At 38.8% G+C, this 24,686-nt stretch overlaps 1 protein-coding gene across 4 annotated transcripts in view; it reads left to right on the top strand.

Annotated features, from left to right (window-relative positions):
• The window catches only part of LOC127450278 (platelet-derived growth factor subunit A-like), a 37,571-nt gene that overhangs the window by 3,286 nt on the left and 9,599 nt on the right, over positions 1–24,686 (top strand). For 3 of the 4 annotated variants that reach the window (XM_051714246.1, XM_051714248.1, XM_051714245.1), the window contains exons 3-4: positions 4,741–4,866; positions 6,146–6,336. In XM_051714246.1, coding sequence (XP_051570206.1) covers positions 4,741–4,866; positions 6,146–6,336 — 317 coding nt within the window. The remainder of the gene's footprint in view (positions 1–4,740; positions 4,867–6,145; positions 6,337–24,686) is intronic. The other variant, XM_051714247.1, reaches the window with a different exon arrangement.

Raw genomic sequence — 24,686 nt, 5'->3', positions numbered from 1 at the left:
TAAAAATGTAATACTAGAGTGAAAATGCAACCTAAGAAGCCTAATCAGTGATGAATGCGATTACCTCCTGGTTTCGATGTGGGATCCTTGTTTTCTTATGCTGCAGAAGCAGTGCGCTTCCAGCCGCACCTCAAGGCAAGGTAAACAAGCTCGAGCCCATGCAAAAATGACTGAAGGGAGATGCCACTTGTCAGTGACCAGCAAGATGAAATTCATAGGTCAAAATGGCTGGGAACCCCAACTTTAGCTGTAATTAACCAGCTGAAAACGAATGTGATCACAAACTAAGGGTTGAATAAAAAAATTACACAAATAATTTTAATTTCAGGTCTGCTTCTCCGCCAAACTCTGGTCGAAACAAATCTATATTAATGTATTATATCTGGTTAACCAATCAGTGACTTAAAAACACTGGATGAATAAACTTTTACCCGTAATATTCTCCTTTTATATTTCCTGCCCTGTCACTCACAGACCCAGTTTTAGATGAAAAGAGACAGCAAGTGCGGAATCCCGTCACATGTCCGTCTTCCACTGGCCGTGTGTTTGACACCACTGATATAGATGGGGTTATTTGGCAGCTGTTATTAGTGGTGGGTTGCAGTATATTGTGCTCTGGGAACCCAAGCATCAGCAAGCCCAAAAAACCGCAACCTGCGACTTCCCAAATTTATAAGCGACTTAATGAAAAAAACAAGCCCAAAGTCACTTATAATAAGAGGACATGGCAACACTGATTACACATTTCCTCCACATTGGGTTGGGTTTTAGATGGTAGAGTTAATTAAATATGTATTTCTCTTTGCTGTATTAAATAATTTACAACTAAAAACAACTCGCTTTACAACTCGCTTTTGGCACCACCATGTGGAGATTTCACCCAAAAACTGGAGCTCACATATTGCCTATACATTCAAAAACACTTCACGCTTTGGCGACTTGAGGCAGTGGTTACAATTTCAGTAAGCATAGACTCATTTTAGCTAAAGAACTTTCAACCTAATGGAAGACTGGGGGAGTGTTCAGGAGTCATCATTTTTGCAATTGCATCTGGTGATGCTAGTGTTTCAGAAATTACACACTTCAGCTTTAACTTGCAAAAAAAAAAAAAAAAAAAAAAACTAAAGTACTAAGCTAAGGTCTAACTATTTATTCCTTGTTTAAATCGATTACTTTAAGCATTAAATACTTGATTGTGAAAGGTTTTAGGTCTATATTACTGTTGTTTTAGGACAAGACTGGGAGCTGCGTCTACATTGCCCAGCTGACATCAACATTGTTTTGTGCAATCATTTATATCGTTAGTGTTTATGCAATTATCATGTGTTTTCCTGTTTTCTATTCTGATTAGTCTCATTTGGGAAGCAATAACGGACTGTTATCCCTCAGATCAGAGTGCTAATCTTGTCAACTATCTATATGAGGAGAGTATGATGAGAGGAGGAAGGCACAGATATGGATATCGCACTAATGGATGTATAATTAGAGGTCATGAAAGCAGTGACAGTGAATTAGGGAGGAAATGGTGTCTCTCTTTCAGTGAGGTCATTGCGCGTGCCCTCTCCACTCACCTGGAACAGGCTGCACTTGTTCTACACCGCCCGAACCCTTTTAACTTATCTCTGTCCATCTGTCTGCCTCTCCTGTCGCCCTGCGCTTTCACGTCCAAAAGAAAACATCACAGGTTGAGGGACCTTCTTTTGTTGAATGAAAGGACAGCTGTCAATCCATGAAGAAGGGCTAATGCTCTCCTTTGTAATTCATTCAGAGAAAGCACTCACAGTTAGAGATGAAGGAAAGGTATAGTTGAAAGCAGCTCATGAGTGACATGTAAAATGAAGAGGGTTTTTGATGACGGTGGCCTAGTGGTTAAGATCTGCTCTGGTAATGCAAAGATTATAAGTTCAGACCCAGTAATTTACACAGTTACTGGAAGAATGCTTTCATAATCATTGTGCAATAGTGAGAAAGGTGCGTAAATCCAGGTAGCTGCAAGTAGAATTGGACCTGTAATTTAAGCAGGTAATGTGGATAAAAATCACCTGCCAAATGATACTTAATGAAAATGTGTCTGTTTCAAAGTGAGCAGAGGAGTTAAAAGAATAGCTCACCAAAAATGATTTTTACAGTACTCACCTGACTTTCTTTCCTCTGTTGAACACAAAAGGAGATATTTTGCAGAATATTCACGGCTAGTGTTTTCCAATTAATGAAAGCATTTAGTGTAATTATTGACCAATATATCAGCCATTCTGATTAATTGGACGATATTTGGTAATTTTGATAGTACAGATTGTTTTTTCTTGCTTCAAGCATAAACCCCACCAAATTTCATTAAATTTCTCTGAAAACAAGACTTAATATTTTATGTCATGTCTGCTTCTCAAGTAGTTTTTGTTTTAAGGATAATTTTAACTGGAAAATAAAAGAAAAATACTCAGCATATTTCTGTATTATATGGCCACTGGCCACCCTTATCTCTAGATATAGATGTCGTTCAACCACTAATATTATGACCAGAGGCTGTCGATCTCCAAAAGGACCAAAAAACATAAAGCGCCATATAATTTGCCAGTACGTTTCATCCACTGTATTCCAAATCCCAATCTTCCCTTCTGCTGCAGCTATTGAAATCTCATTTGTGGTTGCACACACAAGTTTGGAATTAAATGAGGGCGAGTAAATGTTGACAAAATGTTTGGGGTGACCTATTCCTTTAAGTGCACTTTTACAGTAGTACATTTTCCAGTTAATTTTCTTGTGTTGTTGAGACATAATAACAAGAGTTGAGTTTTGATCTGAACATGAGATAAGGTGTGTTTTGCTGGATCAAATACTGAACTCTCTCTTTCTCTCTCTCTCTCTCTCTCTCTGTGGGTCAATGCTTCGTCTTTGACTGAGTCTGAAAGCAACTTAAAAACAAAGGCTTTCCATTTGGTGGGAAAGATGAGAAGAGCTAGAGACGTAGAACAGAGTAGCGCTTTTGTTTACATGTCACTTGTGTTTCCTGCTTCAGAACTGTGTGTGGTCATGCAGTCTTTTAAGTTCAGAGAGTGTGCTTGGGTGCTCTCTCTCTCTCTCTGCATTCCTGAATGACCCACCCTCATCGTTCAGCACTGGGTGCAGTTCTTCTGGCAAGTCCGATATAGTTTGAAGTTTAACTGCATTAAATGCTTGGTTAAACTAAACGGAACTAAAATACCTTATAGAACAATGTCAGATAAAGACTGTGATAGTTGTTGTCACTGTAGTGGCAACTTCTGATTTCCTTCGGTATTTTATCTCTCTGGAATTAATTCATTAATTACACTCATCATTTTATTATTTCATATAGTTTTTTTGTTTGTTTTTGTTGCTGTGTTAAATCACTTATTAGTAATGTTTGCAAAGGCAATCACTATAACCACTGTTCATACTTGAGGCTAGGGTGTACTTTGTTTTTTGAGTGCCTTTACATCTTGTGCACAGTCGAGCGCTCTAGCCTTTCAAAGGATACACTTTTGACTGTGAGCCTGTACGGATGCATTCAATCAAAGTATTCTATGGCCTTTGAAAGATACCTCAAATTGTGCAGCTTGTGAAAAATGTGATATTCCTTTTGTAAGCAAACCGACTTATGGTTTTCTTCTGGCAGATGATAAAACAGGCAAAGAAATTCCTTAGATTTACATTGATGGACTTAAATATCGTGGAGACTTAATGGTGAGTTTTTTTGACTTGGCCAGTAAACAACCACTAATCACCCATTTGCAACTGCATTGCAAAATGCTGAAACCCACTCGGAACACCTTAGCGATGCCCTGGCAACCACCCTAGCAACACACGTGGCCGTGACTTTTGGATATGCAAGCACCACTTACATTTTCTACAGAAAATTTAAAAACTTAGTTCTGTTATATACTTACCTGGATGCCTACCCCCAATAGTGTGTATACCAGTCACTACATCTAGTTTAGATCTGTAGGAATAAAAGGAAGTGATGTCTTGTTTCACAGGGAGACTGATAAGGGCAAACTCTTTTCAAACACTTTCAAAATGCTAGATGCATACATGATATTGACATTTACTTACCTTATTAAGGGTTGTCTTCTTTTGGACTGAGTGAAATTTACACATGGAAAGCACATCATACTTGGATAATGGATGGTACACACTTCGTTATCAGTTATGGAACACTACTAATTCATATGTTTATACTAATGTAACTTAACAATTATATGAGCTATCAGTTGTTTAAACAGTACATGATAACTAAACTGATTTTGTATAAAGTGACCTACAGCCCATCCTCCTCTTTAAATAGTGCAAAATGGTTGTCTTACACATTCGTGCCAGTGGCAAAACTATGCTAGAGGTTGTCAGAAGTTCATATTTGTTCTTTGTGCTTGTCTGTTGTACATAATACAATCTTTGCAGCCATATCCAGGCCCAATATGACATAGTTCTTCCAAAAATCCGTCATGGTGAATTTCCAATTAAGCTAGTGAATAAAGCCGCCATTGTTTGTCAAGAAATTAGTTTCTGCATACGTCTGAAGAAGGAAATTATTTAATGCTTTGGTGAAGCCATCCAGCAGCCACTCACATCAGTGTCATTTCGCCTCTACAGGCTCCAGGGCATCCAATGAAGACTTTGAATAGCTTCATTGTGGATTCAAGTTGGCTTTAAAAGGGAAAAAGTGATTTCTAACTTTTTGCTGTGTAACTTGAAAGTAATATGGAGAACCTGTGTTTTGATGAGGTCCTGGAAATGAGGTGATTGAGGAGGTCAAACAGAGACACCATCAGAAGAATCATCACCCATATCAGACGGACTCCTCAGATCTGAAGAGTCACCAGCTGTCTTACAGACGGAAGAGGAGTGTTGGTAAGACTTGTCTTATTTAAAATGTTACAATATTCAACGTTTCAAAAGTATAGCCACGAGACGTAAACAATATGTGTGTTAACATGATTTTAGTACCCGGAATATTCCTTTAAGCATTTAATTGGCAAGTCATTTGTGAACTGTCAAAATATATCAGCTCTGATATTGTGCATGCTGTATGCACACACAAACCATTTGATACACCCTTCAACTCACCCAATAATAGTATCGTCAAAATTTTGTTACATAATCGACAGGTTGGTGCGAATCCAATATCGAGTGCATAAAAAGCAGGGATGTCACTTTTATTTAGGAAATCTCAATGACTGGAGGGTGCTTCATTATTTGATTGTACGCGAGAGTATTTTTATTGGTGCTACATGCGAGGTCAAAACGTATCTGAGCCAGGAAATTCCAAACATTCAAAGTTCATGTCACAGCTCGTTGAACTGAACACAGTTCAGACAGGCACACAGAGTGCAATGACATTCACTGTTCCTTTCCTTTTCAATCCCTGTGTGCATGTCGGGATGTTTAGCCCCTCTGTACGTCCTGATCACTCGAGCACACACAGAAAACTGTTCAGGCCTCAGAATAGCTGTGTGACATTTTTGTTACAACTGTTGCTCTCATAGCATCTAAACTTTGGGATCGAATGGCTATCTCGACGCTGTGGTCTCCCTTATTTTTGGCTAAGTAAATACGGAGGCTCACAAATATTAAAAACCCTCTTTAATATTTGGCACTAATGTAGTCGTAAGGGGCATTTTTGTTTGGCTGGGTGGCATCAGCAACAGAGAAGCACATGGACAAAGAGGCAGTTTTGTCATGCTTAGATTATATAACCCAAAAAGTACTGTTGCAGTGCCATGTGATGTATCAAATGGTACTGTAAAGCCACGATACTGAATGATCACCATGGTTTTGCATGATACTCCAAGGTACTTCAAAGAATACCATGGTACTATCACAGTACATATTAAAAATCATGGTACCCTTTCATTGCAATATTGGCTTGACTAATGGCATGAGTTTGGAGTGGGACTATCTTGGGGTGGAAAAATAGTCATGGGTTTTGCTATTCCATTTTATTACACTAGGTGTGCAGAAATTATACTTCATTTCCACATCTTCTAAATATTTCATTTGTAATTTGATTTGTAGCTTAAGCTAATTAATTAAGGAATCTCTTGAATTTCCAATATTCTATGTCTTTACTTGATTGCAGTTTATTCTTTTATTTCATGCATAATGACACTCCCTCATTTATTGTGTCCAGTAGAGGAGGCGGTGCCAGCCATGTGCAAGACACGAACAGTGATCTACGAGATCCCCCGCAGTCAAGTGGATCCCACCGCTGCAAACTTCCTAATATGGCCTCCGTGTGTGGAGGTGAAACGCTGTACAGGCTGCTGTAACACCGGCAACATGTGCTGTCACCCCTCCAAAAAACACCACCGCACAGTTAAGGTAGGACCTTTCCATCGATGTTTTGTTCACGTATGTTCGATATATAATGTTATTTAAAGATGGAACAGAGAATGTTAAGACTGTATCCTATGCACCAAAACTGAGATATTTTCACAGTGCTATCTATTGTCTCATTGTGTCCAGATGTACAATGAACTCTCTCATTTGTTCTCTAAATAAGGTAATTGTTTTTAAGCCAAATATATAGGCTATGAATCTTTTTGAGAGCCAAGCATTCATCTCAGAGTGTAACCAGGACATTTCTTTAAACTTTTTAGAACAAATTAATAATGATATGCCCTGATCGAAACAAATGGTAAACTTAAAATGACCTAGTCCTAGTGCAGGGGTCACAACCTTTTTGACATGGAGTGCCATTTTTTATTTTCCTGGTCAATGGCTGTGCCGACGCACAGCCAATTCGCGCTTCACAAGCCGATCAACTATTTAGCCCTTTTCGGTGAATCACACCTGCAAAATCCTAAAACTTTATTTCCAGGTTTCATTTATATTTTGATTAGACTCAGATTTTTTACCACATGATATGGGTTTATGTTTTCTCTTTTAATCATTTAAAGTAATTTTGAGTGTGACCATGGTTTAAGGAGGGTGTACCTCTATGCTGGGTTGGAAATCTCAAGGATTGATAGTGGTGTTTTCATTATTGCATCACATGTTGTTCTGAAAGCAAAAAGAAACAAATGAAACACGGAATGTAGGCTGTCATCCACATAGCCTGACCGAATTAGAGCAGGCGCGTTTACTCACGTGATTAACCAAAAGTGAAGCGCTGTCGGCTCGTGATGCATGAATGGTTTGCATGCGCTGCTTGAGTCTGTTGGGTATACTGCAGTCTCGTCACATTTTAACTTTTTGTTTAGCCTCCCATTCAGCTCATGAAAACATGCAGCGTGAGCATGAGGAAGGATTACATCAAGATGTAGATTGGAATGCAGGTGCAGAATTTATATAAATAAAATAGTCATCTCCACTCTCGCCGTTGCTGGAATCCCAGTGATTACCCCTTGGCACGTATGCCATATGTTGCCGACCCCTGTCCTAGTGTATACTCTGGGTCATGCGAAAACATATACATGCACATGCAGACATACAGTATATCTAGCAAAACTCCAGCCGTCCCATTTGAGTTGAAAATCCAGCCCACAGTGATGCACTGACTGTGTTAAAGACATCAGTTCCACATCCATACAAAATCCAAGCGGTATTTGAACTGGTGTCTCCGGCATGGAAGGTGGGCATGCTAAATAGGAGGCTAAAGGCTACAGCCCCTGGTGTCAGTCGCTAGTGTGCCTCTTGAGGCCAGGGGAGTGACGTTAACACATACTGCACAGCTATCACGTACCAGCTGGCTCCCATTACACCCACTTCAGTACTACACCCAAATATATATATACACCGATAAGCCACAACATTAAGACCACCTGCCTAAATATTGTGTAGGTCCCCCTCAGCAGTTACAGAAATACTCAAACCAGCCCGTCTGGCACCAACAATCATCCATGCGATTATCTAATCAGCCAATCATGTGGCAGCAGTGCAGTGCATAAAATCATTGAGATATGGGTTAGGAGCTTCAGTTAATGTTCACATCAACCATCAGAATGGGGAAAAAATGGGATCTCAGTGATTTGGAACGTGGATTGTTGGTGCCAGATGGGCTGGTTTTGAGTATTTCTGTAACTGCTGATCTCCTGGGATTTTCATGCACAACAGTTTCTAGAATTCTCAGAATGGTGCTAAAAACAAAAAAACATCCAGTGAGCGGCAGTTCTGTGGATGGAAATGCCTTGTTGATGAGAGAGGTCAACAGAGAATGGCCAGACTGGTTCGAACTGACAAAGTCTACGGTAACTCGGATAACCGCTCTGTACAATTATAGTGAGAAGAATATCATCTCAGAATGCTATTCTGAGATACGGGTTGGTGCTGTTTTGGCGGCATGAGGGGGACCTACACAATATAAGGCAGGTGATCTTAATGTTGTGGCTGATCGGTGTATGTTTATATACACTGGCGGCCAAAAGTTTGGAATAATGTACAGATTTTGCTGTTTCGTAAGGAAATTGGTACTTAAATTCACCAAAGTGGCATTCAGCTGATCACAAAGTATAGTCATGACATTACTGATGTAAAAAACAGCACCATCACTATTTGAAAAATGTCATTTTTGATCAAATTTAGACAGGCCCCATTTCCAGCAGCCATCACTCCAACACCTTATCCTTGAGTAATCATGCTAAATTGCTGATGTGGTACTAGAAAATCACTTGCCATTATATCAAACACAGTTGAAAGCTGTTTGGTTTGTTAAATGAAGCTTAACATTGTCTTTGTGTTTGTTTTTGAGTTGCCACAGTATGCTATAGACTGGCATGTCTTAAGGTCAATATTAGGTCAAAAATGGCAAAAAAGAAATTGCAAAAAAGAAATTGTATTGAGGAATGAATGCTTGAAATTGCCAAAAAACTGAAGCTTTCATACAAAGGTGAACACTACAGTCTTCAAAACAAAGGACAACTGGCTCTAACAAGGACAGAAAGAGATGTGGAAGGCCCAGATGTACAACTAAACAAGAGGATAAGTACATCAGAGTCTCTAGTTTGAGAAATAGATGCCTCACATGTCCTCAGCTGACAGCTTCATTGAATTCTATCTGCTCAACACCAGTTTCATGTAAAATAGTAAAGAGAAGACTCAAGGGTGCAGGCCTTATGGGAAGAATTGCAAAGAAAAAGCCACTTTTTTGTGATTAACATTTTTATTGATTTTTCAAAGCAAAGAAAAACAAAACATATATACAATGAATCAACATTAACTCCCACTACTTCTCCTCCCCAATCAAGAACCCCACCCGACCCCAAACAAACATCCCAGTGGTCTTACATAAGTACACACATATACAGAGAATAAAAAATAAATAAATATATATATATATATATATATATATATATATATATACATACATACATATACACATATAATAAACATACAACTCTAAACTATACCTCTCTCTCCGCAGACCCACTCCGAGAGCCCCCCAAAAACATCAAATATCTACCCCATTTCCCAATAAAAGAATCCCATATCCCCAGCCTTCTACACGTTACCTCTTCGAAGGCTGCCACCCTTCCCATCTCCTCGCACCACTCCCGAATTGAGGGTGCTCCCACCGACTTCCAACCCCTTAAAACAATCTGCCTGCCTATCATCACACTGGTGAGGACCCAATTGTTTATGTATTTGTCACCTACGTCGATGACCACCCCATCACCCAAAACACAACTGGGGCAAAATGAAATCCGAATGCCCAACACGTCACACACAACACTCTGTACCTTCAATCAAAATTCCTGAATCTCAGCACACCACCAAAAAACATGGGCCATGTCTCCATCCTCTGATTGGCATCGCCAGCAGGTGGGTGTGTCTTTAAGACCAAGCCTATACAATTTAGAGGGGGTCCAATAGAACTGATGTAAAATCTTAAATTGTATAAGGTGCACCCTTGCATCTCTCGATGCAGTTTTTATGTTTTTTAAAATCCTAGCCACTTCTCCCTCCTCCAATTCCAGGTTTAAATCTTTCTCCCATAATCTCTTGAGAGTGGTTGAGACTCCGTCCCCCAGACTCTGAATTAATAAGGAGTAATACACTGATGCCTCATGGCCCTTTCCAAAAGCAGAAATCACCTCTCCTAGAGTATCTGCTGCTTTAGGGGGGTGTATGCTATTCCCAAAAATAGTACAGAGCAAGTGGCGTACTGAAGATACCTAAAAAACTGAGATCTGGGGATCCCAAAATATTGAACCAGATTTTCAAAGGATCTCATCACACCACTCTCATAAAGATCACCGAGTGAATTAATCCCCCTTGCAATCCACTCTGACCAACAAAAAGGGGACTTATTAATGCATAGTTTGGGGTTTAGCCATAGGCTCGAGGCAACTTTTAGATAAATATCTGAATTAAATACTCTGGACACTTTTGTCCATACTGAGTGCAAATGTGAAATAACAGGGTGTGATTTAACTTCTCTATTTAGTTTGATGGAAAGGCTTTGCAATGGCAAAATAGGGGCAAGAAGTTCTTGTTCAATGCAGAACCAGGGAGGGGCTCTTTCAGGTGGAAGCGACCAATGAGCCAAATGTCTGAGACCGAATGCATAATAATAAAACAAAATCTTGGGTAGGCCTAGCCCACATTTGTCAATCGGCCTATGTAACTTATTGAAATGTAATCTGGGGCACTTACCACTCCAAATGAAAGACCGCTATGCTCTCAAATTGCTTGAAATAAGAGAGGGGGACATCTAGTGGGAGAGACTGTGGCAAGTAGTTAAATTTTGGAATACAGTTCATTTTAATAACATTAACCTTCCCAATCATCGATAAATGTAATGAAGCCCACCTGTCTACATCGCTCGAAAACCTTTTTATTAAAGGGTCAAAATTAACTCTGACTAAATCAGACAAATTTGTTGTGAATAAAATGCCCAAATACTTAAAATGCACAAATACTGGAAGGCGCCTGGCTGGAAGGCCGTTACTGGACAGTACGCTGTCAAAGACAAAGTTTCGGATTTATACCAGATGACTTTGTATCCTGAGAATTTGGAAAAGGAATGAATAATTCTGTGGAGGCAAGGCATAGATTTAGTAGGGTCAGAGATGAATAATAAAATATCATCTGCATAAAGCAGAAGCTTATGCGCCACGCCTCTCGCTGTCACCCCTAGAAAATCATCCTCTTTTCTTATTGTGGCTGCTAATGGTTCCAGGGCAAGACAGAACAATAATGGGGAAAGAGGGCAACCCTGACGAGTGCCCCTATCCAGAGTAAAATAATCTGAAATTAATCCATTTGTTTGTACTGCTGCTACAGGGTGTCTATAAAGTAACTTGATCCAACCAATAAACGTACTCCCGAACCCATACATTTCCAAAATCTTAAAAAGATAATCCCATTCTACCATATCAAACGCCTTTTCGGCATCAAGTGAGATGGCAGCGACCAGAGTCTGATAATTCGCCACTGACCACATGATATTAATGAAACGCCTAATATTATCAGAAGAGCTACGACCTCGAATAAACCCCACCTGATCTATATGTGTAAGAGATGTCATAACTTTACTTAATCGGTTAGCCAATATTTTAACCAAAATTTTTACATCAAGCTGGATCAGGGAAATTGGACGGTAACTTTTACACTCATTTGGATCTTTGTCTTTTTTAAGAATCAGACTGATCTTGTGTCATGGTTGGCGGAAGCTTCCCATTCAGAATAAACTTCTAACAAAAGTGGAGCCAGTTCTGTAGCATAAGATCTAAAAAATTCAGTGGCAAAACCATCTGGCCCCGGAGCCTTGCCTGTAGGTAAGGACTTAATTACCTCGTCAAGTTCCTCCAAGGTTATCTCAGAATCAAAAGAGTTTTTTTGATCATTCGTCAGTTTAGGGAGGTCTAATGGTTCCACAAAGTTTCTAATATCTTCATCAGTAGATGAAGATATGGAACTATAGAGATCAAGATAGAATTCTTTAAAGGCATTATTAATATCAATGGCTGAGGTAAATATTTCACCACCAGTAGATTTCACTGAGGGAATTGTAGAAAAAGACTCTCTCTGCTTTATATATCTAGTCAAAAGCTTCCCTGCTTTGTCCCCTGACTCAAAGTATGACTGTCTTGCCCTGAACAACCAAAACTCCACTTTCCGTGACAAAATAGTATTATATCTGTATTTCAATCGGGTCAATTCTCTGAGACCATCAGACGACATTCGGCGCTTCAGCTCTGCCTCGGCACTTTTAATATTTCCTTCCAACTCCACGAGTTCTCGTGCTTTGGATTTTTTGGTGAATGAGGCATACTGTATGATCCTACCCCTAAGAACAGTCTTAAGTGCCTCCCAAGCCACGCCCACAGAAGATACTGAGGACCAGTTGGTCTCCATATAGACACTGATTTCAGTCTTTAACATTTGTTGAAAATCAGGATTTTGCAAAAGGGATATATTAAGGCACCAACTACATGATTTCTTTTTCTCTGTATGTGGCAACATCTCTAAGTTCACCAGGGCATGATCTGAGACTAAAATGTTTCCAATTGAGCAATCCACAACAGATGAAATGAGGGACTTATATATAAACAAAAAAGAAAAATCTATTCTAGAGTAAATCTTATGAACTGATGAAAAAATTGTATAATCCCTACCAGATGGGTTCAAAAGTCCCCAGATATCTGCAAGACCAAGATTTTTACACATCCTGTGAAGTGTCAGTGTTGCTCTAGGGGGCTTGCTCACTTTTGCTTCACTATGATCAAGGACTGAGTCCATCAAAAGATTAAAGTCTCCTCCCAATATTATGTCATGAGGGGTGCCAGCAGCTTGCAACATCCCATCAAGATCTACAAAAAAGCCCTGATCATCAGCATTAGGTGCGTATATCTTAGCCAAAATCAACCTTTGCCCCTGAATTTCTCTTAAAACAACAACGACTCTTCCGAATTTATCTTTAATATGTTTGAGACATTTGAATTGTAGATGCTTATTTATCATTGTAATGACTCCCCTGCTCTTACTTGAACCAGCACTAAAGAAAACATGTCCACCCCATATCTTACCAAATATTTCAGCTTCCTGTGGGGAAAGATGTGTTTCTTGAAGAAACACAATATCATATTTCTTACGTTTAAGAAAAGAAATAACCTTCCTTTTTTTATAGGGTGCCCCAACCCATTCACATTCCATGTGGAGAGAGACAACTTATTCATATTAACATTTGACATATTGATATAATAAAAAAAAAATATTGTGTGTCAAAAACAAGATTACACTGACCACATTCCCCATTATTGCAACAATCAAACCCCAAACTTCCCCCCCGAACAAAACAAACAGAAAAAAGAAAAACGTGTGCATTAACCCTGCGCACGACAGCACCAACTGGCGTCAATCCCTCAAAACTCAAAGAGTCCATGTACACCTACGAGAACCCCCGCGACAACTTTGCCATCGGATTATTCAAGTCCGGTGTTTCTGCACAAATTTTGTGAGGCAAAATTACATAACAGAAAATACTTTGTAAAACAGACCCCAGCCAACAGGCAGAATAACAGAAAAAGCATGTAGATTCATTCACAGAACTGTCTCGAAGGTGTGTTCCTCCACAAAACAAACTCCAGCTGATATAAAGCCGTTCAGTTTCCTCGGACAGACAAACAATTGTTCAGTGAGCCGGCTGTTATGAGTTCAGCAGATGACATAATCATTCTACTGTCCCTTAAAAATACTCCACAAAAACAAACTCCAGCCAACAGGAGGCATAAGCACAAAGAACTAACAGATATATCCACAGCTGTCCCGAAGTAGTGTAATTCCACAAAACAAGTTCCAGCCGTTAGGCAGAGCTAGCACGAAAAACAAAACCGGTATCCCGGTTCCTCGGATGATCAAGAGCCAAACTAACTCGGAGGCCGCGCAGAAAAAAATAAAAATAAAAAAATACACCATAACTTACTTAGCCCATCAACTTTATAAAAGACGTCCTTTATGTGAGCATGTAGATATTTTGCAGTCATCCATAGTGTCCATTCTCGATCTGGCCGGGAACTTCAGTGTAAAAAAGATCTTCCGTCAATGCAAAAGTTTCTTGGAGTCATGCCATAAAACAAACTCCAGCCGCTAGGCGGAGCCAACGCAAAAAGAAACAAAAATGGCACACAGCTTTCTCAGATAATAGAGTTCCTCAACTGCAAAGCAGTCCACTAATATAAGAAACATCAAATGGCTTACTCCAATGTATTTATGAAGGAGAGTGCCTTTTTTGGACATGTAAATACTTTGCGACCATTCTTCGTTTCTATTCTCAGTTTGGCTGGGAACATCAGTGCAAAGGCTATCTTCTGTTGGTGTAAGAATTTCTTGCATTCCCTGAACCGATCGCATTTCTCTCTTGTCGAATTCGCAAAGTCTGGGAACAAGAAAACATTGTGGTTCTTCCAAGAAAGCTTTCCTTTGCTCCTCGCCTTGTGCAACATGAGATCTTTATCGGATGATTTCAGAAATTTGGTCAGAATCGATCGGGGCCTGTCTCCCTCAGCAGATCTGTGAGCCGGGACTCTGTGAGCTCGCTCGATTTCCAGTTTATGGCCTGTTATGTCGAGCAGACTCGGGAAGAACTCATCCAGGAATTTTACCATATCTCTGCCCTCTTCATGCTCAGGAATTCCAACAATTCTTATGTTATTCCTTCGGCTCATATTTTCGAAATATTCCAGTTTTTCCAAAATTAATTCCAAATCTGTTTTGGACGCGGGCGGATTAGTGGATAATTCCCTTTCCGATGACTCAAGATAATCGATCGTCTTTCAACTTCTGTCACTCTTGTAACCAACTCAGAGAATTTTGTTTCCATCGCCATAATCGATTGACGTATTACAGCGAGATCCTCCAAGTCAGCAACAACCTTCGTCAGCATTACCGAGATGTTGGACAGTTGACGCTGAATTTCTTCTCCCAATGTGCTGTCCAAATTGAGTCCCCAGCTCGCAGGGCCATCAGAGGCTTCAGCTTGAACACGTAAGTGTCTTTTAATGTCTCCAGAGTCTGAGTATTTTTACTTCTTTGCCATGTTTACCTCAAAGAGCAAGTATGTAACTGGGTGTATCGAATCTCACCGGATTATAACATGAAAATAATTAAAAAACTAGCAAAGTTCGCAGAGCTTCTGTCTCACACGTCTGCTTCTCGCATGGCGTCACGTACTCCCCAGAAAAAGCCACTTCTGAAACAGAAAAACAAAAAGTAAACGGTTAGAGTGGGCAAAGAAACACAGACATTGGACAACAGATAATTGGAAAAGAGTGTTATGGATCTTAACCCCATTGAGCTTTTGTGGGATCAGCTAGACTGTAAGGTGCATGAGAAGTGCCCGACAAGACAGCCACATCTATGGCAAGTGCTACAGGAAGCGTGGGGTGAAATGTCACCTGAGTATCTGGACAAACTGACAGCTAGAATGCCAAGGATCTGCAAAGCTGTCATTGCTGCACATGGAGGATTTTTTTATGAGAACTCTTTGAAGTAGTTTAAGAAGTTCTGAACATTTTTTTCAAATTGTAATAGTAATTTTTCACATTATTAATGTCCTGACTATACATTGTGATCAGTTGAATGTCACTTTGGTGAATAAAAGTACCAATTTCTTTCCATAAAAGCAAAATCTGTGTATTATTCCAAACGTTTGGCTGCCAGTATATATATATATATATATATATATATATATATATATATATATATATATATATATATATATATACCTGAATATTTTGCAATATTGTTTCAGTACTTATAATAAATAACTTTAAATCAATAGTTTCATACTTTATGACATTTTTTATTTTATTACATAATTCGCAATGCTTTATGGGATTGTAGTTCATTCCCTCATGGAAGATATTAAGTACATATTTTTGTACCTTTTGTCTTTTGTCTGATTTTCTAAAATTTCTCCGCTTCAAATCGAAAGCTGGTTGGTTCGGTCTATGGCTTAGAACTCTTTTATGAAGGATGTTATGAAATCCCTATGGAAATAATTTATGGGAAAATACCTATGGTTCTTAGTCACGGGTAGACTATGCATACAGAAACTTCACATACTGTGCATGGTATAAATACTATATATTCTGCACAAACACATTGCTTATGCTTTTGTACTGACATAGGGCAGAAGACTCCATTGGCTTATCTCTATTAGGTCAGTGTTTAGCTCTCCTGTTTACATAAAAATAGTTGCTCTGGAAAATGTATATCAAAATTGATAAATACTCTGTATACTTTCTTTACTGTGGTCCTTCTGACATAGATGCCTTGAGGAACCATAGAGCACTACATTTTATTTAATTTCTTATTTGTTTGTTCACTTATTTATATTCCCTTATTTTCTGAATGGTTGTTCAGTTTATTGTACAGTTCTATGCCATTTTTTTTCTGCATAAAATGAATAAAAATGTTAGTGTAGTTAGTGAGACCAGAATATATTATGTGTGTTTCTTTCCAACTGTGGTGGTATATATTTGAGAAAATACCCTTAAGAGATTTATTTTCCCTGCTCTCGGTTTTTCCTTCTCATCCTAAAAAAGGAGCAGGCCTGCACAGGCTACTGCTGTTCAGAGGCGTGATATAAAAAAAGACACTGTAAATAGGCCTCGATGCACGGGGAATGTGTGTGTGTGTGTTTGGCCAGATCTCTGCTGTACTTTGGTTCATTGCAGTGATAAGCTTGTCTCAAAGGATACACTGCTGGGTGTGGAACATAACACCGGATAATGAGAATACCAACACTTACTGGTGTATAAGATACTTTACCCTACTTCTCTTTCTTACACACTCTCTGTCTGTCTGTCTGACTGTCTGTCTGTCTGACTGACTGACTGACTGTCTGTCTAAAATTACTTTCATTGGTATAAATCAGATTGATTTGATTGCTGTTACTATAGATTGTACTGCATAATCTGCGTATAGAGAGCGGCAGAACTGCAACTCTGTACATATCGTAAATGGGTCATTCCTAATATTCGGTGACATTCTGGCTTTGAAACTTTTGAAAAATAAAACATAATTTTACATTCTTCATGTTCCATCATTACAGGGACATATTAAAGATTGTATTAGTCATACTGGTCAAGCTAAATTACTAAAACAAACCCAGTTAAATGGGCAGCATCAGGGTGGACAATAACAGGGTGGACATTCAGTGGATAAATTAGCCACTACATGGTCTGTTATTGATATGTAGGAACATATTTGTAAACTAATATTTACAATTTTATTTCTGTTAACATAAATACTGTATATTGTAATGTTATTATATTAATTTCCCATATATCTTCCCATAACAGGGTGGACATGTTATGCTTGATCACATATGACTAACACCACAAAATAATGGAAAATTTAAATAAAAACAATAGAGTTATAAACTTCAAATAACTCAAAGTAATTTTGCAGAATGGGTGATGTCCACCTCCAGTGTGTGTGATGTCATTTCCTAACATATATCTTCAATGAAAGGTCATGGTATCATGACATAACAGGGTGCGTAATGAATCAAGGGACACACAAAAAAACCCCTCCACTATCAGTGTTAAAATTACACATTTACCACCAATGAATACATGTTAGTGAGAGAATGTAACACTAAACTCTTAACTGTATATGGGGGGGAAATAGAAATCCAATGATTTAGCATTTATTTTTGTCAAAGATGTTTGATGTGCAGTTTTTGGGACATGAGCAAATGATTTGAATTATTTAAAATTTTACTTTTAAGCCCACAGAAGTGTGTAACATTATAAAAAGTTATTTTTAACTAGCCTATCAAAATTGTAATCGGGAGAAATTAAACAATATTAAACAATGCCACACACACTTGTACTGGGGACTTAAATGACACAGAATTGTAGGAATGACCCAAATTTACAAGCGTTCCTGTGCGAGATGCTGCTTTACATTGAAAAACAGCCTGGACGGATGCAAAAATGTATTCAGTGCGAACGTCCCCTACTAAACTTAAAATGAAAAACCCTTTAATACAACGACCAGGAAGAAGAGAGAAAGGGAGAGAAAAGGCGTAACATGAAAATAGTGTATTTCTCCTTGGATTAGTTTCGTTGTTTTGGCAGTAAATAGTGTTTATCATAAGGGAAATGTAAGAAAATCATGTTAAGTGTTTTATCTAAACCTGTACTACTGTTCTTTTATTTTGAATGAATGCAGTAATCCAGTTTTTCTTACCCCCTCTCTCTCTACCAGAATGAGCTCTGACATATGCAATAAAATGTAATGGCATGTCATGAATAGGTGCATTTACTGGTGTTTTAAAATCCCAGTGTTAGGAAACAATTAACATGCACTCGAATGCTATATGATTTTGACTAAATTATCTTGCGTCTGACAGAAAACACACGCTGATTGTCACTGATCTTTTCCCCAGCTGTTTCTGTGTCAAGTGTAGCATCCGTGTAAATCAACAGCCGATATCTCACACAACTCACGCGAAAGGTGTGTGTGTTTCAGGTCAATTTCTCTCCATTTTTGAAACATTCTCAGCAGTTTGGGTGTGTGACTCTAAATACGGAACAAACAGCATCGCATATGGATTTCATACGGAACGCATTTTTTTCCCTTAATTACGGGACGATTCCTTATTTTACAGGACGTTTGGCACATTTTGTTAATTAATTTAACCTGATACAGCTTCAGCGTGAGGGTGACACTCACTGGTCTCTCCACTCACTGTCATAAATTCCCTCAGTCGATGATGCCGGCGACAACGGTTGTCAGGGGCGGGGAATGGTAGAATTCAAGTGATAATGCACCAATTACAACAAAGAATCTCCAGTTTCACAAAACAGCATCCAATACAGTTAAAGGGAAACTAACAACAGTAGAGTATGGACTTCTGAAGCTGCAAAACAAGTGGGTATACCGAGGGTATACGCAACTATTGATCCTTAGAAGTCGTTATACGCAAACAGCCCTGGGAAAAAAGCATACGGCGTATACGTGCGTATGGCCTCGACTACACCACTGATTAAGCACAATTTTAAGGTTACCTGACAAAGCATTTTTGTGTTTTAACAGACTTGTCTTTATGGTTTGAAAGTATTTGGTGTCTATCTATCTATCTATCTATTTATCTGTCTGTCTGTCTGTCTGTTTTAACTTCTAACAGTCTCCTAATCTTTCTCCTCGCCTAATGTTTTTCTCTTTCGCAGTCCTTACGTTTATATTTCTTCATGTTTTCTCTGGCATTTAGTCAAACCCTGTCTACTCTCTCTCTCTCTCTCTCTCTCTCTCTCTCTCTCTTTCTGTCATTGTAGTGATTGAGCTGTTATGTAAAGTGTAACAGGAGTTAATGGCTGCTCTTCTTTCTTATTACACACACAGCATATTCTTCTGATGGATTCTGTTCACTTGCCGGCCATCTTGGCAGCGCCCCAGGGCAGTTATTTTCTAGTCATGCAAGTAGAGCTCCTATCTAACTGTTAAATGAATAGTTCACCCAAAAATAACAGTTCTCTTATAATTTACTCACCCTCAAGCTCATGCCATATGACTCATTTGACTTTCTTCTGCGGAACGCAAACAAAGATTTCTTTAAATGGATACATGATGTATGTTTCTCCATACAATGCAAGTCAAACTTTCAAGCTCCAAAAAGGACATAAAGGCAGCATAAATGTAATCCATATGACTCGAGTGATTTAATCCATGTCTCCTGAAGTGATACGATTGCTTTTTGGGTGAGAAACAGACCAAAATGTATTTCTTTTTCCCTATAAATCTAGACACGCTCTGCTCACTTTCAGTGTGGACAGAAATTAAAAATTAAACTTAGAAACAAGTGTTATGACATGGTTTGCATGCTTTTCCTTAATAATAAGACTGGCCATTGAAAAAGATTGGCTTCCATTGCTACAGCCACAATATTTAGCGTAGCAATTTCCTCCATTCTTTTATCAATGAGTGGTCTGTCTCAGTTTCACCTTATGTCCCCTTTCTCTCTCTCTTTCTTTACTGTAGTACTGCTGTACAGTACTGATGGTTTTCCCAGAACTGCTGTGCTGCAGAAGGTGTCTGGTTATGAGCCATGCTCAAACACACACACATACACACACTTGCATTCAAACATAATCACACATTACTACAACAACAGGTGCTGCAGTAGAGTGCGGGGGTGGGGAAAGGAGTTGAACCGTAGACAGAATAAACCTAATTTTACAGTGAGGAGACTCTGATCTGACCTGAAGTGTGTGAGATAAACAGACACAAAATAGACACTATTTTACAGTTCATCCAGTATCTACGATAGACTGTAATGCCACATTGTATAGAGAGTTGAAAGGGGTTGAACTGGATTTTCCTTGCTCTTTTGAAATAAAACATTTTATGTATTATGTAGATATAGTCTAACATTCACAATGCAAAGCTACCTTCCAAGTCCATCCAGACAAGCTGCAAAAATAAGTAATTCAGAAATCGTCATGGTATTGACAACACAACCATAAGCACAAGAACATATTATGATCATCTGCATTTACCGATGCTTGGTCAGTATTCAGCACCTTGGTGGGCCGCTTTAATTTACATCACATTCGAAGGGGTTAGCTAGTCTTATAGGTACAGAAGCAAAAAAAGCCTGTTTACATCAAATGGTCAGAGCGAGAGTGGAAAATGGTCATGAAAACTAATATTAAGGCTATATTGCTCAAGAAACCTTGACTAACATTATGGTTGGACAAAAGTGTTGTATATGGCCCATAAAAATAGCTGCGATTTTTTTTTTTTTTTTTTTTTTTTTTATCCAAACCTACTCCGTAAATGCAGTGTAATAGGTACTTTACTGTCTATTTACATTGTTTTTATATTTATTTTATTTTGAAACATAATACACTCTGAATCAGAAATGAATGACATTAAGTGTCTGCAAAAGTTTCTTAATGTGGTTTGCTCTGATGATTTGAGGCGTCATATCATACCCTTGGGCCCATGTTTAACCCAACCTGAGCAAATGTCTTCCATTTCCTCTGCATCAACAATGAACAAGGCAGCAGTGGTTTCTTCGAAATAGGAACATCTAGATAAGTCCTTCACTGGCAGCTGAGAGTGTGTCATTTATTTTTATTTTCATCGCTGGTTAATCGGACTGCTAAAGTTACTAAATCCGGCACACCGCTGTTCATTCCTAATGAAGATACTGACTGAGGATTTTCCTGATTTGAAATGTTTGCGAGCACTATTAAAATAATTCCATTCGGGTGTAAGAATACAACATGTGATGTGGTTTAAAAGGCAAGTGTTCATGTGTTTGGATGTGCCGGATTTGGATTCCTGCTTCAGAGGTTGGTATAAAGGGAAATCAGACATGGTTTACACTGGCACTGGAGGCATGAGGTGTTTTAAGAATGTTGATTTTGGCCATTGAAGGGCCTCGAATGGCCCAGGCGAGTAAGAACTCGGGCCTCGGCTCTGACGCAAACACTGAGGAAACACAAATAGAGCTGAATTGAATGAAAGTGGTTTAATATAGAAAATTAAACTATAAAGGTATAATGCAGCAAAAGAGCCTGTTGTATCTGAGTGGAAAGGCTGATGTAGTTGACACAGAGTGAATTAGCTCTGTGTTGTTCAGGGATAATTTTTACAGTAAGTTGTATTAACATTGTCTCGCATATCCGTTTTTTCTTTCATCTGTCCATAAAGTTGAAAAAGGGATATAGTCTATAAATTGACAAAGGGATACAACTGACAAAGGGATATAGTCTATAAATACATATCAAAGAATCTCTCACATAAGATGCGCACCAACAGACCAAGTTGATAAAGCTTGGATACAAATGATTTGGCTTGCTCTCTATGAGGGCAGCATTAGTCTTGGCTTTACTGGCTATTTAATTAATTAATGGAAGTAAATTAATATAGTGTACATTTACAGTTAGTCATTTAGCAGGCGCTTTTATCCAAGCAGCTTACATTTATGAGGAGCAAAATAAGCTTGCTCTACTCTAGCTTATATAATGATAGAAATAATGGTGGAGTTGGGTTGGTGAAGGGATGCTGGATAAATTGTTGCAGTGGAAAGCAGCCGTTTATACAGTGGGTATGCATCCAGAGTGAGCTTTCTGCGGCCTTGCTTAGCGCGTTAATGAGTCATTAGCAGATTTAAACCACTAAGGGGCGCTATAACCATAGAATTTCAACAGGCCAGGGCCTCGTTTCCCAAAAGCATCATAAGCCTAAGTAGATTGTAGAACCTAACTTACATTTACATTTATGTATTTGGCAGATGCTTTTATCCAAAGTGACTTACAGTGCACTTATTACAGGGACAGTCCCCCTGGAGTAATCTGGAGTTAAGTGCCTTGCTCAAGGACACAATGGTGATGGCTGTGGGAATTGAACCAGCAACCTTCTGATTACATGTTATGTGTTTTAGCCCACTACGCCACCACCATTCCACGATTCAAATTACGATTCATCTTAGTTTTGCGGCCCGTTTTCCAAAAGCATCGTAACTTAAGTAGTATTTGCAAATGCTTGTAGATTAACGAGTGCTCTGGAGTAATTGTACAGCGCTAAGAGCATTGTAAGGACACAGACTTATGCAGACACCTGCAGGACAATCGCGAAATTACACCTAGTTCAATTTAAATACCAATAGCTACACTTTATGCTGGACTTTAATATGAGGATATATGTGTATATTTATTTTTATTTTAACAGACAAGTCTAATAATAATAATTATTATTATTATAATTATAAAAATAATGAAATACAATAGATAGTCTAAATTGATGAATAGATTAATTAGTAAGTAAATAAAGTTATTTGTGTGGACTAGTTGGACAAGTTGGTAAAAACAAAGTTGTGGCATGTTTGATTCAGACAACTGTATAAATTAATATTAGAAAGAGAAGAAAAAATCATTAACTTGCTGCCATGCATAAAGATCATCTGTATATATTTACTCATCATCCTACATTTACATTTATTCATTTGGCAGACGCATTTATCCTCATCTCCTCGTCTTCTCTGACACCCAAAGGCTCTCTCACCAGCACTACAAGTTGTGTAGCACCGCACATGCAGCATTACTGACAGCGTAATCACTTTTGAGAGTAAAGAGCAGACTTCCGCTTTATTGGTGAATGTCCCTAATGCGCATCTTCCAAACATCTCCTTATTTTGTGCTCCGCAATATCACGGAATAATATTCAATGAATGCCTGTAATTAGCAGGATCAACACACAGGGCCTCCACTGTCTTCACTAATCCTGGAAGCTTTTATATCGAGAGAAAATGTGTAAAAGGAAAAGATCCTTCTGCACAAAATTATTGTAAAAATAATATGTAAATATACAGTTAATTAGGTTGAATATTTAAACAAATTTTAGCTAGGTAAATTACAAATTGTAAAGTTATGCACAAATAAAATGAAGTTATAATGATGAGCAGCACTATACGGTTACATTTCAGCACTGTCACAGGACAGCGACTCTCTTAAGTAGCACTTAATCAGAATCAGAATTGACTTTATTGCCAAGTAAGTTTTCACATACAAGGAATTTGCCTTGGTGTTTGATGAATACAATAACAATAAACAATAAGTAAGATAAATAATAAACTATATTTAAGATAAATAAGTAAAATGACTGGTTTTAATAGAGGAGCTGTACAGTTGTGCAAAATATGTGCAGTTGTGCAGGGATGTGCAGAATATGAACCACAGAATGTGCAAATGTTCACTGTTCACAGTTGTTAACAGTTCACAGAAAAGTTCACAGTTTGAGTATAATAAAAAGTGCAATAGACCAGATAAATGTTCTTTAAGTTGACGCAAGACAGATGTGGAAACTATGTTACGTGTATGGAAACGTGTAGTGTCTATGGAGGTGGGATTAGAGACAGTGTCAGGGGGGTCCTAGGCCTTGTTTATGAGGCCAGCTGCAGATGGGAAGAAACTGTTCCTGTGGTGTGAGGTTTTGGTCCTGATGGACTGTAGCCTCCTGCCAGAGGGGAGTGTCTCAAAGAGATTGTGTCCTGGGTGGAAGGGGTTCTTAAAGCGCATCCTCGCCATTCATGTTAAGTGCAGTTTTGGGAACCGCACGTAAAATATAACGAACATTCGTAAAATTGCTTGTAGAAAACGCTCTTAGCCACTAAGATCGATCTTTATTGGGAAACACAGCCCAGAGCTGAACACCTTAAAGCTGTTTCTCGCAATGTCATGACCATTCAGTTTGAGGCAGTAATGCTTGTTTTGCCAACCGGCAAAAAAATGTAAGAAACATGAAGACCAAAAACTTAATTGCTGGAGGGACGCAGCGACGAAGACCATGATAAACACTTTCCTTCAACATTTAGCATTCACGAGGGTGCCTACGCATCAGGACTTATTCGTTTCCATTTATTAATTCACATTTCATTAGAGAATTATCACTTGTGAGAATTTTTATACATATACACTGATGTTATGAGCGAGTATCATAAGGCAACATATCAAAACAATAGTAACGCCGGGTTCACACATCCTCCGCGAGAGGCACATGAGCAGGGCATGGGTAGCTCAGCAAGTAAAGATGCTGACTACCACACCTGAAGTTCGAATCCAGGGTGTGCTGAGTGACTCCAGTCAGGCTTCCTAAGCAACCAATTGACCCGGTTGCTAGGGTGGGTAGAGTCGTTGGTTTAACCTCCTCATTGTCGCTATAATGTGTGGATCTCACTCTCGGTGGGGCGCTTGGTGAGTTGTGTGTGGATG

Source organism: Myxocyprinus asiaticus, chromosome 13 (genome assembly GCF_019703515.2).
Source record: "Myxocyprinus asiaticus isolate MX2 ecotype Aquarium Trade chromosome 13, UBuf_Myxa_2, whole genome shotgun sequence".
NCBI classification, from domain to species: Eukaryota; Metazoa; Chordata; class Actinopteri; order Cypriniformes; family Catostomidae; genus Myxocyprinus; species Myxocyprinus asiaticus.
The sequence above is the reverse complement of the archived record's forward strand: the minus strand, read 5'-3'. Positions and strand labels throughout refer to the sequence as shown.